The 19,295-nt window shown below is 39.5% G+C and overlaps 2 protein-coding genes across 4 annotated transcripts; one reads left to right on the forward strand and one right to left on the reverse strand.

Moving 5' to 3' along the window:
• Nucleotides 1-1,950: 1,950 nt before the first annotated feature.
• Nucleotides 1,951-7,862, forward strand: LOC115571407 (E3 ubiquitin-protein ligase TRIM39). Its single transcript, XM_030400813.1, has 6 exons — nt 1,951-2,262; nt 2,383-2,478; nt 4,245-4,472; nt 4,592-4,611; nt 5,755-5,897; nt 6,097-7,862. The coding sequence occupies exons 1-6, from the start codon at nt 2,227-2,229 to the stop codon at nt 6,672-6,674; spliced, it is 1,101 nt and encodes a 366-aa protein (XP_030256673.1). The 5' UTR covers nt 1,951-2,226; the 3' UTR covers nt 6,675-7,862.
• Nucleotides 7,812-19,157, reverse strand: casp7 (caspase 7, apoptosis-related cysteine peptidase). 3 transcript variants are annotated; one of them, XM_030400814.1, is made up of 7 exons: nt 18,990-19,157; nt 18,542-18,660; nt 14,120-14,271; nt 13,904-14,032; nt 11,965-12,140; nt 11,493-11,631; nt 7,812-10,539 (listed from the first exon to the last, which is right to left on the reverse strand). In XM_030400814.1, the coding sequence occupies exons 2-7, from the start codon at nt 18,658-18,660 to the stop codon at nt 10,313-10,315; spliced, it is 942 nt and encodes a 313-aa protein (XP_030256674.1). In that variant the 5' UTR covers nt 18,990-19,157; the 3' UTR covers nt 7,812-10,312. The 3 variants fall into 3 exon arrangements, with proteins under 3 accessions (XP_030256674.1, XP_030256676.1, XP_030256675.1); XM_030400816.1 differs by lacking the exons at nt 18,542-18,660; nt 18,990-19,157 and adding exons at nt 16,022-16,083; nt 16,121-18,516; XM_030400815.1 differs by lacking the exons at nt 18,542-18,660; nt 18,990-19,157 and adding an exon at nt 16,022-18,511.
• Between the last annotated feature and the right edge of the window lie 138 nt (nt 19,158-19,295).

Below are 19,295 nucleotides of genomic sequence, written 5' to 3' on the forward strand. Positions count from 1 at the left end.
TATTATTGCATATTACTGCTAAACTGTTTTGTAAAAAAAACATTTTAACATGAGAAAACCTTAAAGTGCGCTTGGGAAGAGAACATGAACAGCTGTGTTTTTGGAAAGAAAACACTACAACTGAATCCTTGGTCCAGAATCATAGTTTCTTGGTGTCCTTGCTGATAGTAAGGTCAGTTATGGACTAGTAACACATTGAATATTCTGAACTGAAACTCTCATCCTCTTGTCATCCTTCCTTCCTCTATCTATCCTTTCTTCTCCATCTTCGTTAAACTCCTCCCTCCATCTTCCTCTCGTTCCATCTATGCCCATTTCTCCCTTGATCCATCCATCTCCCACCTCTGCTGGGTGGCTCAACTTACCCCTGGCCAAATGGCTCAACTTACCCCAGAGCTACCATTTTGACTTTATTAGTCCCCACAGCTAAAATGCTGCACTTTTATGCTAGGTTTATGACCTCATGTTGTAGTTCATAGATACCACAATTGATGTATAAAACAAATTAAAAATGATCTATTTTGGTCTAAACACAATTCTCATGAAACTTATGATATACTAAATTCACTTTCAAGAGTGAAAAATGTTTTTTAGGAAATAAATGACAAGGGGTGGCTCAACTTACCCTTTGGCTCAACTTACCCCAGTCTCCCCTACGCAATGTTTGCTTTAAGGCATCCAAAAAGATAAATAACAGTTTTGATAAGGCCGAAACCTTAATTAACACAACTGTAGATATGATTGTAATAATTCAAATTTTAAATCCTAATAATGCCAAGCTTTTCTCCCCCTTTTTCTTTTGTTTATTCCAAATTATTGCCTAAAAAACAAACCAGTATAAAGCATGATACAACGATAATGTGACAATTTTATGAGTAACACTTTAAAGGTGCAATATGTAAGAATCGGTCAACTGTCAAAGTCATACTCAAAAACTCAAAGAGGACAACATACCACAAGAGTAACTGCTAACTGCTGCTAACTGTGGCTGCCCTTAGCTAGTTAGCTCAGTTAGCCATGCAGCTAGTAGCTCTGACTAGGGGCTCTGGTAACAGGGTGCGCTAGAGTTTAGGGTTACAAGAGCTTTGGACCAGGATGGACCCTGGATAACTATTTACCTGCTGCTGTCAGACTTTACAACCAGCACTGCTCCATATAGACCTCACCCTGTACTCTGCACTGTGCAGTAAGTCTGTACAAACTCATTTCAACACCCATATTTATTAGCTAGGATTTCTGATTCTGATTCTATTTCTAGTTCATTTTAAATATTTTCAACTAAAATTCTTACAAATTTGCCCTTTTGATACTTAGTACCATATGACCATTGAATTCATGGTTTACAACACACTATAGAAGCAGATATACGTTTTTTGGGTGTGTGTTTATTAATGTCAACCGATCTAATGTCTCTTTTGAGGACATATTGAGGACACAGCATTGCAGGTCCCCGTCTACTTCAATTGTTTAGGAGAATGCTGCAACGCTTTATTGCTGTGACGCACCAGAAATGTTTTGCGGACTGTGACGTCAATGGAGGTGAGTCAGTCGCCTTTGTTGCATTTCACTTCTCCCTCCTTGCTCATGTGAATGTGCAAATGTTTGTGCCATGCATGTCAAAGGCCACCTGGGTCGGGGTACAAATTTTAAACAGCCGTCAGCTGAGACTTATTTAACTGCCTCAGGGACAGAGATGTGACGCACTCGTAAATCACTCCACCCACTTGACATTTTTGTGAAAAACCACTGAGTCTGCATTGTCTATGAGCCTCAAAAGTGCCATCACTGTCTCATAAACTACCTCAAATGCGCATGTAGGCTACAAGCACACACACACACACACACACACACACACACGCGCACACACACACACACACACACACACACTTGCACACATACATCAAGGCCAGTGTCAGTTGGGTAAAAATAGACCTCTTGTTTAGTAGGACGTGGAATAACTCTTACTCAGGTCTGACAACTTGCCCATCCATTTGCCCTTCTCTGCCTGAGGCCTCGTTCATGTCTTCAAAGTTCACGTTCATGTTCGCTCCTTAATAAAATGAGGCACGTGCTTCCAAGAGCACCAGGACAGATATAACAAGGCCGCTGTGCTCTCCCCCCTCCCTCCTACAACGACACCTTCACACCTGACACAGGCCTATAAAAGCCCCTCGTGGTCGTGTTGACACCGGTTAGCGGAGTTGAATCCACACGGCTTTGCAGAAAATGTACAGTAAGGTAGGAGGGAAGGCCACAAATGAAGTAAGCACTTCCACAGCCAATGACACCATTGATCCACCACCTTTAGCCTTTGTTCCTTTTATGTGCCGGTTGTGATCTCTTCCTTTTGATTCTCCTCATGTTTTCTGCCCCATTTCAAAGGAAATGCTCTTGAAACACCAGCAGCACCTGCAGAGACAAAGAGATTCCGTTGCCTTCAGGATGAAAAAGCTGGCAGCCAAGCAGGTGGAGATAACAGTAAGTCAGTCACAAAGTGTTCTGCTGTCAGTACAGGTTGTTCTCTGGCATCATGTCATTCTTCTGAAGAGCTACGTGGTGGAAATCTTGGTGATCGGGAGTCTGTTCGCCTCCTAACAATTCAGGGTCAGGATGAAACGTAATAAATGTTGGCAGGGACAGTCTGAATTTGAGTGCATTAAATAAACAAACAGGATTCTCGGCCCACGTTGTTCCATCAGTGCCTCTTCTCCATTTTGTCCGACCGTGGTGGAACATAGAGTATGTCCTTGTGCCGCTGTGGCACATTTACCACAAGGTTAAACAAGTTATGAATTCCTGAAATGCACTTTCGAACGGCACTTATTCTGCCCGTCCCTCTTGCACTGTTGTGGCTTGGCGTTTTCTGTGCTCTTCCATCAGAAAAAAACGCTTGTTTTTGTTTTATGTAGAATTTGTGCTCTCAACTCATTTTGTCGATAGTTTAACTGTTGCGTATGGGCCTAACACAATGTGCTCGAGTGCTGGAATAATACAATTTCAACCGTACAGTCTTTTGGCAGGAAACTCATCTGTGAGGCAATTCACCCCATAATCAAATATACATTGCATGCCACAGCCTCAAAGTGAGACTGTGTCCCTTTTGAAAGAGGAAATAGGACATTATTTGTTTTTCAATTGAAGAGCTCGTTCTTAAGAAATAAAACACACCCTTTCTAAGTCGATTATACACTGGGATTTTCCATCTACAGCCTGACTTGGTCTGTAGCTTATGGTGGCTAATGTTAGCTCCCATTTGCAAATAGCAACTAATGTTTGCTAAAGTAACAAAGACAGATTGTTTTCTCTAGTCTGCTGACTTTATAACTTTGCCTTACGCGTGTTATTGTGACGCTGCGTTTTAGTGTTTACCATTGTCATGTTTTGATGTGAGCTGCAGAGTTTTGGAGATATCAGCTGCAGAGATGTCTGCTATTCCCTCCGTATCACCGCGCAGAAGGAAGCATCCAACTACTCATGAATGAGAGGCTAGCTAACTAAGCAAACTAGGCTAGCTTACATTACTTTATACCAAACTACACCATACCACCATGCAGAGGATAGCTGCATGTGTTCATGAATGAGAGACCAATGCTTGTGACAGCATGAGATGTAAGCACTGATGGTGTCCCCCAAGGTTGAGCTGTAATGTTAGCTAGCTGAGTTAGCTAAGTCTGCTAGCGTCTTGTCCACGAGTCGATGCAACCTTCTTTCTTCCGTCGATTATCTTGAGTAGCTTGGTCTTGATTTCATTATTTTTTTTTCTTTTTTGAGTTTTGAGAGCCACAAACCGAGGGCCATGTAGTTAATTAATATTCAAGAGAAGGCAGACATCTCTACAACCGATATCTCAAAAAACTGCGACTCAAACCAAAACAATCCAGATGGATGAATAGCACAACAGGTAAAAGGAACAATATGTAATTTTGACTTTTGGTTGAACTGTCCTTTAAATTCATTTTTTTGAGCAATAATATCACATATTCCAACAGGGTTTACTGTTTTTCTTCCTCTTTTGTGATAGTAAATAAAAAAATTTTGTTTTTGGACTGCTGGTTGAGCAAAATACTGGTGAGAATTTTCCAATTACAGCAACAAGGAAATACAAGTCATAACAGTAAAAATATCAATAGTGAAATAATCTTATTCTACACTGCATGAAATAGTTGTCAGTAGATTATAGTTTGATTGCTGTATACCTGTTCCCCTTGTTGCCCGACCAAATTCATTTGACCCTTTAACCTCAGACAAAAACCAACGCAGTGAAGGAAAAAGTCACAAAGAAGTATGAGGACATGAAGCGGGTTCTAGATGAGGATCTGCGAATCACACTGACCCAGCTGGACGCCGAGCACGACGCCACGGAGAAGTTGGTGGAGGACAGGATAGAGGAGTGCTACCACCTCACACAGGAGCTGGACCAGGAACTGTCCAACATCGCTGCCCAGATGAAAAAACAGGAAACTGACATTCAGGTAAACATAAGGATATTCAACAGTTCTGAGTTCAACCTGCAGCAGGGCATATAATCTATGTTTCTGTTTGTCTAAATATGTCCCCTGAGTATGATGTGTTCTTGTCATGTCTTCTACAGAACGCTGACACAGAAAAAAGGTATGTAACAGTTACCTGCTTTCTACATGTGTGAGGTACCAAAAATACACTTACAGTAGATCTGAGGGCATCAAGAGCTACAAAACATACCAAACATTCTTCTCTTGGCAAACGGGAAACACCACACGGGAGATTTTGTGGTTGATTCAAGTTACGTAGTTTGTCTGGAACACCTAATTTACCGCTCATAGTCTGTTTCTCAATTACGGAAATCTACTGATTTCTTATTTTGATAAGCAGTTCTTCCTTGACTGTCAAGGACAAAATAAAAACAGCTTATCACGCTTAAAGCACAAACTGCAGTTCAGTTCAGTGACTATTACATTTTTCCATGCCAAGGCTTTCAAGATTGACTTTAACAAAACTGCAAAACTAAAACATTTAAACATTTTAGTTAATCAGAATAACATAAAAAAAAAGATTATTTAACTGAAATAAAATACACATTTACAGAAAATGTCTAGTATTAGTAATTGCCTATTAGTCAAACTTGTCAACACAGCAGGCATCATATGTTTATCGAGACTAGGATATCAATTTCAAACATCTCAAATCTTGTCTCTGAAAAATACTAATACTATCAATTGTTGATTAATCTGTTGATTATTTTCATGATGAAGCGCTTTGTTGTTTGGTCTTTAAAATGTCAGAAAATGGTTAAAAATTCTAGAAGTGATTCCTGAAGTCCAAGATGACATCCTCAAATGTCTTATCTTGTCAACAACCTGAAGATATCCAGTTGACAGAAACCAGATAATATAGTTTTAGAAGCTGGAATCAGAGGACGTGAACTTTTTGTTCTTAAAAAAGAACTTATGTCAATAAATCAATTATCAAATTGACATGAAAACATCTAAGCGATTAGTCAATGAATCGTTGCAGCTCTAACTAAACTAATAAATATAAACATTAACAGTTAACTCTAAACTAAACTGAAGTGAGAACAAAAAATGGAAACAAAATAACAAAAGGATGTATAATAGCTCTGTTTCATGCATTTCTATAATGTGTAGCACTATCACTCTCATTTGAATATTGTGTATAGATTAATACTATTGGAATCCATCACAACATGGGTTATTGTTGCTTAAAAAAAAACTTTGTTTCCATCTGCGGTCTCAAATCTTCCTTGTCTGAAATCAGAATATCTGAGACTCTGAAGGCGACCGACCCTGACCTGATCCAGGTGGATGACTTCAAGAACAAACAACTGCTGAGTCTCACCATCAACCTCTTGCTGTTCATCAGATCTCAGGTCCCTGTCACCAAGAAACTTTTTCAGAGCTGTGAGTTCACCCTAAATGACAGGTAGATTGACATGTGCTCCTAGCTATGTCAAGGGTTATAATTACTGTCAGCAGGGGGCGTGCCATTTGCGTCAAGTGTCTGTTTCCTTGTCAATTTGTCATGGAGAACATGATAACTCAAATGTAAAATCTCTCACACAACAAGACACTGAATGTTTTTGCTGTCTCTCACACACAGATGCTGCAGATGTCGTCCTCGACGCTGACACTGCCCACCCCAAGCTGATCATCTCTCCCAAAGGCGATTTAGCCACCTACACGGAGACCTGGCAGGATGTACCAGAGACTGCCTCCCGCTTCGACACCACCCTAAATGTAGTCAGCAAGCGGGGCTTCAGCGAGGGCCACCAGTACTGGGAGGTGGAGGTGGGTGGGAAGACCTACTGGGAGCTGGGGCTCACCTACCCAAGCATCCCGCGCAAGGGCCACGAGGAGGACTCCTGGCTGGGCCGGGGCAAAGAGTCTTGGTGTGTGGAATACTTTAATGGGGACTACACAGCCTGGCACAATGGCGTCCAACATGAGCTGCCTCTGCTGGCAGGGAAGCCGTTCACTCGTATTGGGGTGTTCTGCAGCTTCCCCGGGGGTTTGGTGTGCTTCCTAGGAGCTGATACCATGACCCCCCTCCACTGCTTCTGCACCGGGACCTTCACTGACAACCTGCATCAAGCATTGTGTCCCGGTCACGACAACGGAGGCACAAACTGGAAGTCCCTTAAGATCTGCGATGCCTCCCGATCGGCTCCTGTTCTCTGAGGTATGGCGGGAATGCATCAGGGGCAGGAAGGATGGGGCAGGAATGACCAGGAATGCACTGCGCCGAGGGGCATGCGCATCGCCTGATCTGACATTCTTAACTCAACACAACACAACATCAGCTCTGGACGCTTTGCATGTCAGGCTAAATTTGCCAAAAGGAATTTTTAGTGTGGCTATTTTAGATTCACAGGTCATGCAGCTTGTTTTCAGTCATCCTCGTTGTCTTTATAGTCGACACACAAGAGGCAACAAGACCTTCATACTGCGGCAAAGCATTTATTTTTACAAGGTTGCTTATTCTTAAGAGTTGGCAGAGAAAGTAAGTCTTTAAAGTGGCAACACACCCCGCCCCCCTTTATGATATACATCATAATGATATCCTGAAGCAGAAAACTTGTCTATTGCCAGTTTAATTAAGAAAGAATAAGTGGTGATCTTTGCTTTGGGAAGATAAATGTGTCAACCATTCATTAGAAAACTGAACCTTTACAGATAAACCTGTATGATTAATTCATTGTTGGTCTTTGTCTTTTTCTTGATAGTTGCTACACATGTATATAGCCAATCTAATCCTTTTAGTGTTGACAGAAAGCTGAAGATATTTGTTTCCTATTAGTATAGATGGCTCAAAATCTAACCTGACAATGAGTATACATCAGGGATGTTTTTACAAAAACTTCTTAACAGTGAAGATTTTTGTGTTCCTAAAAGGTAACACCTTACAGTAAAGATACATCATTTAACATTAGTTAATGCAGCAAAACACATTACCTAACAATTAAGCAACAACAGTTCTAGTGATTAACTATTAGTTAAAGCTTATTTCTACATTAACTTATGTTAATAACATCTATATAATGCATTGAATGTATAATTAATATTTTAGTTAACATACAGTAACACCATTAGTAAAATATTACTACAGTAGTCATCTGTTAATTAACTTTTAGTTAATGCTTATTAAAGCATCAACTAATGTTAATCAGTGTTAGCCATATTGTAAAATCAATCTTTGTGATACGAAGTGTTTTCACTGCCATGTTGCAAACATCTTCCTGTCTTAAAATAACAGCATCGTGGTGTTGATATACAGTCTGTGTTTACAAATGTGCAAGAAAAATGACACACAACTCATTACACTATAAATTCTTCATGTTTAATACAATAAAATGTTTACAATAAGCATTCCTCTGTTTTTTGTTAAATTATTTAAACAAGGTATTGCCCCAAATAAAAAATAAAAAAATTGGGCCAGATTATACTTTCAATGTAATTCATTCATTCATTCATTTTTCCAAATCTTTTCAAATATATTCCTGAGGACAACAGCATTTAACACCGGAAAGCATTTAAATTTTTTACCCATAAAAATAAAGTTTTCCCTTCTTCAATTCCATTCCAAAACAAGTGGAGCAAACACTCCTTTCAGCACAGGTTGGGCACCACATCACTGATCAGAGATCCATGTGTCGACAGGATTCAAGAGTTGTGGCTGTATTGAACAAGTGCACTGGTTGTAGAATGGGACATGTCTTTAACTTAACCCAGTCTTGATTACACTTTGGCATTTATAAATAATATGAAAGAGCGTAATAAAAAATAAAAAAAAAAACTGATGAAAAGAAATACAAGGAGTGAAACGGGGAAAATATAGTGACAAATTAAAGCTATTGCTGAACTTTTCCCCGAAGTTACTGACACATGCAATCATGTGAACAATGTAAAAACATTGCAGCAACAGTGAGAGTGTATTGCGGACATGTGGATTGTGTATGTTCAGACTTGTCACCACCAGTAATAGCTGCCTCTGTGATTGACAGACTTTAAAACGATAACACAGCGAAATTGCAGAAACAAACTAAGTGTAAGTTGTAATGACCTTCAGCAAATGTCTATTGTATTTGGATTTCACCATATAACTCAATGATATGACCTATAACCTAATTTATTGCAATACTGTTTTTTTGTTTGTTTTTTAAACTTCGCACGGTGCACTAAGTGCTTAAAAAATGTATAAAAGCAATTAATATTTGTTTTTTATTTTACAATTTGGGATTTTAAATCTTTCTAAAAATAACAATAGGAAGACTTTGCTGGGTAGTTCTTACAGTGAAGTGTATGTAATGACATTATACAACACTAATATACAGTGAAAGGATGTGGCATTTGTGCTTTGGGCCCTCGTCCAGCTTTACAATATGATATTTCCCAAATTTATGACACAGTTTTTGACATTCTTCAGTTCTCTTTCTGGTGTAAAATCCCTACAGCATGTATCCTACTATCTATCAAAGGTATCAAAGTGTAATGTCTTAACTTTAAAGATTAAAAAAGGGAAATTCATAAACTGATTTGTTGGACCCTGACTAATAAGACGAGTGCGTAATTTTGATCATGTGCAAATACATGAACTTCACTCGCTCTCGGCTGAACAACGAGCAAGTGAAGTCTCCAACATCACGCTGAGAAATCTGGCAATTTGCAAATAATCCTTGGTGGATTATATACTACGCACTTGACCTGAAATCTCATATAACTAAGCAGTACACAGCAAAAGATCACACCTTCCTAGCCTTACGTATATGACAGTCTTTAACATTACATTTACCCACTTCATGGGACATTAAAGAACCTGAGGATGCCAGCGTGCTGCTACCAACTTAAACTTGCTAGGAAGGTTGAGACACCGAGCCTTTGGCAAAAAGCACTGTCACATGTCTCTGCTCAGAGGAGTCTGGTCTTTTTGTTAGTCGCTTATTTTGGACAATAAACAGCTGAAAACATTCAAACACAGATAGCTGAAAATGATCTGATCCATTTTCCAGATGTTGTTTTTCCCAATCTTATCATACGTCTCTCCTATAGCAATCAAATAGTTTGGAATCACTCTTCTATTGACTGGCTGGTGCATCTCAAAAGACCCCTCACGAACGCCATTTTTGCAAAATCATCTAAAAAAAATCCAAGAATAGGACTGATTCAAGTAGGCTACTAAAAATGTACCTGTCACATGGTTTCCAATTTATTTCACTTTGTAATAGTGACAGAGTGTTGTCTGACTATTAGAGTGTGTTTATCTGTTCCTGGAGATACTTCTCTCAGAACATTGAACGTCAATTATTTTAGTCGGTCATACAATATATCCAAGAACCAAGTTTAGCCTGAAGACTTCTGTCAACTCTAATGAGTTCCTTTCAATGTCTACTGCAAATGCTGGGAAAATGGAGAGATACATATTCAGATATGATTCCCCGAGCCCACAAAAACTGGCAGCAAATTTTCCGGGCTGGTAGAATAACATGGATATCTCACAATGCCTGTCAAAAAAAATAGAGATCAGATCAAATGTGACGCCATTATTCTGAAGAATAACCTGAAGAAGAAGAAGTTTCACCATCAACACATGAACGAGGAGTGCCACTGTAAATATTTTAACGGAGTCGCTTGTTTTTCGGGCCCAACTACACATGCAAAATGTCATATGTGCTCCAAATGTGCAGTGTCCTGCTGGGCCTGAATCATCCCTGAAGGCTTTGACCGCATCGTCGGTGCCTGAAACAGTCCAGTTGGTCAGTCAGTCAGTCAGTCAGTCAGTCGGTCTGTGGTCTCATATAGTAGTATAGTTAGGCTGGCGGTCAGTTGAAATAAAGTTCTTTCGTCAGCATAGAGACCACGCAGGGAATCTGCTTCTTCTCACTGAAGCGTGGGTCTTCAGACCAGGACTCAAAGCTGGTGGCCACCATGTAGTTGACTCGCGTAAGGATCTGCATTATCTCCAGTTGCTTGCCAAACTCATTAAGGACGTTGCAGAGCGCCTGGACAAACCAGGACCCACGCCCAGGATTCCTCCATGAGTAATACCCTGAAAATCAGCATGAGTCAGCAGTGAAACTGACATGTCTTATCACTGATACAGGTTACATAGGTTACAGATACCAAAAATGTATTTACTCCATTTGTGTAAATAATATGCACCGATAAGCCACAACATTAAAACCACTGATGGGTGAAGTGAGTAACACTGATCGTCTCGTTACAATGCAACGTTCAGCTGGAAAACCTTGGGTCTTGGCACTCATGTCAGGGTTGGGCTTCCCTGGATCTGACTTGTTCTGGCACTCTATGGGTACTACGACCAGCGCCTTGCCCTTTGCCTTTTCCATGGGCCCTTTCTGAGCAGTTTTTGCAGTGTGGTCCTGCTAGGGTGGGCACTGGCATTGGGGAGTACAGTTGTCATGAGGTGACATCAGCTCCTCTGACATCGGTACAGACTGGCAGGTTGGGATCAAGTTGCTAATGTTAGCCTATAAAGCACTGATAGTGGCAAGGTAATGAAGCAATGTTCTTCTCCAATTGATGACGTCATTGATAGCGTCAAGTTATGAACAAATTGCAAAGTCCATGCTTCTCTATCTGCATCAGATAAATGGCAAGTGGCTTTCTGATTATACCAGGATTGCCACAATAACACAAGATCACCACCATATTGGAATTGCCCAGTCCCCTCTATTTACAGACAAACCATCAATGACAACTGATGATGTATGAGGGTCTTGAGATTTCAAAAACTACCTCTTGTTACTATGTTCTGGGGGGGAAAAGGGCACTCAAAAATGAGGGGTAGGGGTAAAGAAAGGAAATGGTGCCTTGGTTTGCAACAATGTTTGGTTGGGTTGTGCGTGTCAAAGTGGCATCCCCATGATACAGCACATTGCTTTGTAACATGATGCTTGATGTTATTGACTTAACCCGTTTGTGGTTTTAAAGTTGTGGCTGATACTTTTAAATGACAATCCATTCAAAACTGTGGTTTACCTGGCACAGTGGAGTAGGCAAACAGGAAATCTGCCTCTACAGGGATCTTATGTCTTGGATTAGCATCTGTCTCCAGGGTATCGTTTGGCGGACCTGAATCTGTCTGTATACCATCATCAAATTCGGAACCCCGACAAGCCTGGTGAAGTAAATGAAATGACATTTCATTGTGATCCTGAGTAGCTTTCTCAACGATGACCTGGTGAAGCAATTAAAAATTTACTTTTTAAAAAAATTGAGATGGGCAAAGTTTTACACAATAACTATCATCTGTCGGTGGGGAGCTACTGACAGCTATATTAATCCATCGTCTCAACCAAGACAACCCTTAATGTTACATTTTTTGGGGTCCATTTGTGTCCCAAGTGGTGAACTTGACACAAATCAAAAACTTAACTAACAACTATAACATTGTTGCTATACTTTTCATACCACACTGTCATGAGAAATGAACGTCCTCAGGACTTCGTACCTGGATGAAGAAGAGTTTTGGCTTCCCAACTAAGCTTTTGCACATGTCCCCCCTGAACATTGAGGTCATGGTCTTGATGGGCATGGCACCGTCTGTTCCGTAGATCATGCCCTCCTCGCCATGGCTTAGCAGGATACAGGCGAAACACGAGCTGTCACTATGGTCTTCCTCCGAGGCTGACCCATACACACACAAACAAAACTCAACTCTTAGCTCGGCTCAGGCCTCAATAAATTTCTAAATTACTGAGCAATATCAGTAACTGGTCCAGTCTTGAGCTGACTTAGTCCTTCAAGATCCTTGAGGTTGCCCCTGAATTATAAACTTAATTTTGAGTAACTGAGAATTAATTACGGTTGATTCTAAATCTTAAAATATTACAGTAATAATTTTAAATATGCCATTTCTTGATAGTTTCCTCACAGGAATGTAATAACACTATACCCCCCAGCATGTTGCCTGACACAATCACACAGAGATGTTTATCCCTTTAAAGGGAGTACATTTGATGAGAAACTTCAATGGCAAATTGCCCACAGTGACATATATTTTGTGTGTCAACTTGACATGAGGGTTGCACTGGGGAAAGTGCTGACGTGCTGATTAGGCTTCATGACAATCTGTCTGTCAGATTTTGATAGTTCTTGTCTAATAGTGGGAAATTCTGGTCTAATACTGATACAAAATAATTATGATTTATCCAAAGGGGACCATAAATAGCTGTACCAGATTACATGGCATCTACAGTGTAGTTGTAAGGGAATCTTTCTTTGGGTGCCACATTGAATCAAGATGTGTGCAGAATACAGAGAGCAGCAACCTTTATAATGTTGTACCATATCTTCCTCAGGGCATACGACCGGAGAAGTGACTTGTACATCTTGTAATGAAACTCAGCCAGTGGACCTGCAAGTTCCTGGATCAGTGGTACCACAAATATGAATTGGTGGCTACTTGAGTAGGGGTTATGTAATTACTTTTACAACAGCACCTCCTGCTGTCTCACCTGGCAGTTTCAAGAGACATAGTCATGAGGAGCCTTGAATGTAACTTTACCATGTACATTGCACAAGTTAACAGGGAATCAGTTTCACGTAGTTCTGTATATGTATGGACTTGATAACTAATCTACAGTAGAACAATCTTTCTGTCAGGCAATGTGATTCTTACCTTAAAATCAAAGAACACATTCTCTCCATTTATAAAATAGTGTAACAGAATGCTATTCGAAAAACTACACTACATCATTACACTCAATTGTCAGTTTAGAAGATACACCTGACTTAAATTCAAGGAATCAAATCCAAAAGCCTGGCTTCAAATCTTACCTTTATATATAAAAGGTCTGTTGCTGTGGTGACGCTGAATCGTATTGTGTTATACTGAGTGGTGTTTATCCGTGTCTAGACAAAGACTAGAAATAACAGCTCTCATAAGCTGTGTTTCCATCTAATTTATCATTGAGTTTGAAGCAACGTTTGAAATATCACAAAAAGGCAAGAACCAGCTTAAGCAAGCACAAAAACTGGGAAATCATTTTGCCATTTTCATTAACCTTCTTATGCCATGCCTCAAAATAATTATAGAAATATGTTGATGGAACCAACACAATGTAACACAAGACAACTGAACAGCACCACAAACTACAGCCTCTATCATGACCACAAAGTTGAATAACTACCTCTCTATAAACAAGCTTAACAAGAGGTAAAGGTAGGATCCATTACAGGACAGTTGGATTAGACTAGATTCGTTTTGGTTTCATGTACCTTGGCCAATAAATGTTTATAGCATGACCAGACACAAGCATGAGTGTATGAGAAAAGAAACCCGGCATTCACAACTGTCTGTCATGGTCTTATGTCCCTCCAAGAAATAACAATAAAACTGTGAGTGCTTTTAGCATTAACACAGTATGAACAAGGTTTTCACTACTTACCCTCTCTAAGAAGACGCTCCATCTTCTCACATGTCTGATCATTGTAGATGAAGACATCGAAGCCCAGGCTCTTGAAGCATTTGAACAGCTCACCAGCGTCTCGGTCTGTGCCGTTGCGTACATTCATCCCTGCCAAGACAATCTGTTTATAATACACTCAAATTGTATAGTTAATTGAATTAGGTACACAATGTGCTTGTAACACGATTGCCTTACCTGTCTTCTCATCAAAGTTTTTGTTGTTGATGATGATACACTTGCCCACTCGCTGGTGGCTCATCTTATACTGGAATGTTGGTGAAACAATTCTGTAATGGCTTTCAGAAGAGTAGTCCTGCTCTCGAGTCTGGCCATCCTTATTCTTCTTACTAACAAAATCAGAGAGAAACAGAATATTACGGATAGTTAACACCTCATAGTAGCATTTCCTACAATTCAGCTTTTACCTTAAACCCCTAAAAGACTATTTACTTTCTTTTTTTTAGCTTTACCTAATGCAGAATGTTTTAAGTTCAGTTGATCAATGAACAACGGCTACCTGTGTGCTACTTGTATGTTAAAGGGGCTGGAATCACCTGCCACAAAAGCTTGAGGAGAGAGAACCTTTTAGTTATAGTAGTCCAACCAGACAGACAATTAAAAGGGCAGAAAGAGATCTATGAGCAAAAGTTAAATAGGTATATGAAAATGGTAAGCTTCACATCGAAATGTGTGCAGATTTCAATAGGAATTCCAAGTGCACAACAATGCCTATAACAAACTGGATTTAACAGGTATGTTATGGGCAAAGCTATTCCTAAAACTTGAAAATGGAGGGTTAGTCTAGCGTTAGTACTGTTAAAATTGGATCTTGGAATCTCAGCTGATCATACTATGGTACAAATTTGAAACTCCTTTAATCTAACCACTCAGTAGACTACAATAGGCCCAGAGAAAAACAGCGCTGTTGGGTTATTGTGGAGCAGAAAGAAAACCCAAAATTGAAGCTTATTTTGATGAAAAATGGTTACAACAGTAAAGCACTGACTGAAAGGAAGTTAAATAATTTCATTACTCTTCAAAACTATTCCAAAGCTAAGTAATAAATTAGGTGTCTTCATTAAACTGTTTTTATCTCTGTCAAAATAACCATCGTTAAAGGAAAGAAAAAAACATCAATAAGGAGGCAATACCAAACATTTGAACAGGATTGCAAACAGATCAAATCTAAAAAAAAATATTCCTCCATTACTGTCTTTTAGACCCAACAATAAAAAATATAATAATAATAATAATAATAATAATAATAATACCAAACCAAATGTAACCCCTTGATGTTACAAGTAAACCTTCTTATCTTCAATTCGGCCCATGAGCGCGGTTAGAACTTAAGTTATACAAACTCTTACCTAACTTGGCCATGTCTTGCAGGCAAAACGTTTTCAAGAAAACATCCTTGAATCTTACACAACATGACATTATCTTTTAAGCCAAAACATTCAAATAAATAACAGTTCCCTCAATGTCAAGGAAAACTTACATCAAACTGAAAACACTCGGAACCACTTACTCAGAAATCAAAGTACATACATTCTCAAATAAGGCATTAATGTCAAAGCCAAATTTGGTCGCAGTAATCCACCGTCTGGTCAAAGAAGAAACTAGAACATCTTTGCTTAATGCGGATATTAAAAAATTATAACCACATCAATGTAGATTGAGTGAGAGGAAAAACTTCCAACCGTGTCAATTCTCACAGACCTGTCATATTTCCATTCTTCAAAAGATCCATCCAGATACCTAAGCCAACAGTGGCCCATTGGGGCTTCGAAAATCCAGGCTTGTTCCAGAAGAGCCTAGTCATCAAGTTACTCAAGCACAGGAACAATACACAGCAATGTGCACTAACAGTCTCATACACTCACAGGCAGCCCAGCCATATTCTAATAAACATGTGATCCAGAACTTTTTTGAGCCCCCCCTCCCACCTCCAAATTGTGCCAACATACCGTACCAAACAATTGCGTGAGGGTGGGCAAAGAGCTGCAACTCTGTTTTCCTGTGGGCTGGGCATGGCAGAAAGAGGAGCAGGCAGGATGACGGATGAAGAGGAATATGAGGCGGCTTTGTCCGTCTTACCTGGGTTCGTCATTAAGCGCTACGCCACTCTGCATCTGAAATGCGTTGGTTTTGTCTCGTTTCTTTTCTTTTCCCCCAAAAGAGTATGTTTCTCCAGACCTGGCAGCTTATTTTTTGGCTGTGTGCTAGGATACTGACATGCTCTCTGTACTGGATGGACACCTGACTGGGCTGAGGTGCTGAGGACAGGGGCGGCGCACTGTGAGCCCCCTGAGTCAGCAGCCTCGCCACCACACCAGTGCTTTCTAAAGGCCTATTCACACATGGCCCCAGAGCCTCGCTCCCTGCTGAGGTCAGACAGGGCAACAAGTTGTTCCTCTGCTGACAGGCACATAATCCACCTGTACCGACATACATTCTGTGAGTGCCTTATCACCTCAACTTAGAAGGGGTACAACTGAAAAACATTGATCACTAAGAAATAACCACTTTGCTCAACATCTTCACATACTACAAATAACCAAAGGGATATTCATAATATTATCTGATATAATATATTTTGAAGTGACATCTATAAATGGAATGTTTTGTCCAACCAACAGTCCAAAACCCAAAAGACTTAAATTATTCAACTGGGACCAGCAAATATTTTAAATGTTTTCTTGAGGAACAACTGAAATTATTAATATCCTATCAAAATAGTTTGCAATAAATTTCCAACAAATCAAATTATCAATTTATCAATTGTTGCAACTCTTAAATAGTGCGACTACCTGATTAATACTGACAGATCTACTTGATTTAAAACAAGATGTAGCCAAGATCAAACCAGTTCAAGAAATACGGACAATATCAATGCCAACATTATCATATCAGATGCAATTCCTTTACAGGCGACAAGGCACCACAGTTGTTTGGTAATGCCTTCTTCCAATTATAAAGATGTACATCCAAGTACTGTAGATAAAGTGGTATCAGTTTTACTTAACACTTTTAAAAATGGTGTTTATGTTTGCTATCAAGCAGCCATGACAAAGTGGAAAAACACATAGCATTTAGCAGATTACGGATACAGCAACATTAAATGCTATCCACACTGCCATGTTTTTATCTTGAAACAAATTAGCCTGCTTTAAAAATCGCTTTAATTTGTTTGAAATCAACATTTTTTCAGTAATTTTTCTTATATTGTGTTTTTTTTTTTTAAATAACAAAAAAACATTAAAAATTGTCCATTGTTATCCTGACAGCTTGGGTGAAAAAAATCGAAATACCACACAGGCTTTGTGTTCGATCACCAGTGTCTGGGAGAAACACTGCTGACAAATGTTTACCCCTCTACAAAAGGTTCGCAGTGCCACCTTGTGCATCAGACTGGAATAAACAGAGGCTACTCCCTCATGTGAGTCAGTGTCACACTCTTAGAAGACAAACTGAGATACTGTATAAGACACTGTCAAAGGGCCCAAACTCAATGATGTCATACTGAATATCCCTGATTTTAGTCTCTGTCGGAGTACAACCTAATTTTGAGCAGCCACTTGAGGAATAACTTCAGAACCAAAGTTGAGTTTAAGATTGCCTTCACGTGCCTTGCTCTATTACAGTAAGTAGGTTATCCAAAACTGGGTTTCCGTGTCAAATCAAGGGAAAACATCAACTGTAAAAGTTTTGATTGGTTGAGGAATAAGTGGAGTGTCCAGAGAAGTTAAGTGGAGGGTAGCACACAAAAGGTGCAGGACTGCAGCTGTAAAACACATACGCCATGTTTATCTGGTTATAAGGATGCACAATAGGAAATTCTTTCATCCGATACTGATGAGATAATTTCACATTTTTATCTTTTAGACAGAAGTTTATAACCTGTAGTTGTGGTGTATGCACACCTGGGGGTAAGAAAGGCTAATATGTAGCAGTGAGAGATGGATGATTTAACATACCTTAGCACCAATAAGATTTGCTCTTCTTGTCGTTCTTTTTCTTGTGTGATTCATCTCTCTATATATTTATATTTGTATTATAGCTTTCAATTTATTTAGTATTGTTTATTCCTCCTATCTGAAAACTTACTTGTCAGTAAAGTCGTTTCTGATTCTGAGTGTGTAGATGTAATGCTTGTTAAGTCTATGAAAGCAATTAGGCTGTATATTCTTGTCTGTATTCATCCAAAATCATTTCGCAGGTGCCGATAAATAGCCGATTATAAAAAAATCCCAATTTCTTGCATCCCTAACTGGTTGTGCACAGATTTCTCAATACCCCACAAATGAATTAGAACAGATGGTACAATGGCATCAGCAGCAAAGTATGAAAAACAAAAACCTTACAGTTTTAAGAGGAGCCCTTTCTTGTTGTAATGAACCTTTTGTGGTGAGATAACAGTTCTCATACACTAGGTTGACTGGGGAGGGAATAACAATGAAAGAGAAAGTAATAGTAAACCATGCACATTCTTACTAAAGTGAACTTGACACGAATTCAATAATGGCCCACATATATGATTTTCAGCTCATGGATTTAAGGGATTTCCCCAGGCAGATACAGTACATTAAATAATATCACAGTGAAAAAAGAAATCACCTCCCAAAGAGCAGAAATCTTCCCCTGCGGTCAGGTTTGGCGTCTGTTTCGTCTACAGTCAGCATCCCTTCACCAGTTTCACCTCCGAGTTCAGTTAGTTCAGCAGGTTCCCCAGCCATCTGTAGTTAAGACACACATTTAGCATCTTTGCTTCACTTTACGTTAGACTATACTGTTGCTAATTTACTGCTATGGCTAACGTGAACATTAACATTACTATTTCCTCCTTTCCATCACTGCTGACGTCAACACTGCTGGGTTTAAATCAGTATAAAACAAACATAGCGCTAGCTCAGTTTACCATTAAGAGCTAGTTTAGTCGTCGGTTTAATGCATTCAATTATTAAATCCAACGCGTTAGCTAGCTAAATGTCCAATTAGCATATAAGTTAGTTAGCCAAAACGCGTCATCGAAAAGTTTCTATCTTCAGCTTCAGCGTGAACTTACACTCTGTTGTTCGTGTATTTTTTGCTATGACCACTTCGCTATTCCACACAAGTCGACTGCGGTTTGTTTCTCCTTCTTTCCCAGCAGTTTTCACCGAGTTTCAGTTCCGTAGAAAACTTGAGAAAGCGAAAGTATCTTCAGATTGAAGTGCGTACAGTAAGGAGCGTGACTACGTCACAGCGCTGCGTCAGTCAGGTCTGCAACTTTAAATGTTGATGTGAGATAGTTACAGTCACATTTCAGTCAGGCCCCACTTCTTAAAGAAAACAGCAGGGTTGATACGACTATAACAACCAGAATATAGTA

This window comes from Sparus aurata, chromosome 20 (genome assembly GCF_900880675.1).
Source record: "Sparus aurata chromosome 20, fSpaAur1.1, whole genome shotgun sequence".
Taxonomy (NCBI): Eukaryota; Metazoa; Chordata; class Actinopteri; order Spariformes; family Sparidae; genus Sparus; species Sparus aurata.

What these genes read in the sequence shown, in the direction of transcription:
- LOC115571407 (XM_030400813.1), top strand. Translation starts at nt 2,227, where the DNA reads ATGTACAGTAAGGTAGGAGGGAAGGCCACAAATGAA. An exon ending in GAGGGAAGGCCACAAATGAA is followed by an intron (nt 2,263 to 2,382) that starts GTAAGCACTTCC and finishes CCCATTTCAAAG; the next exon opens with GAAATGCTCTTGAAACACCA. An exon ending in CAAGAAACTTTTTCAGAGCT is followed by an intron (nt 5,898 to 6,096) that starts GTGAGTTCACCC and finishes TCTCACACACAG; the next exon opens with ATGCTGCAGATGTCGTCCTC.
- casp7 (XM_030400816.1), bottom strand. Translation starts at nt 16,378, where the DNA reads ATGTATGTCGGTACAGGTGGATTATGTGCCTGTCAGCAGAGGAACAAC. An exon ending in GCCAAAAAATAAGCTGCCAG is followed by an intron (nt 16,084 to 16,120) that starts GTCTGGAGAAAC and finishes GGAAAAGAAAAG; the next exon opens with AAACGAGACAAAACCAACGC. An exon ending in GCGCTTAATGACGAACCCAG is followed by an intron (nt 14,272 to 16,021) that starts GTAAGACGGACA and finishes TGATTTTGTTAG; the next exon opens with TAAGAAGAATAAGGATGGCC.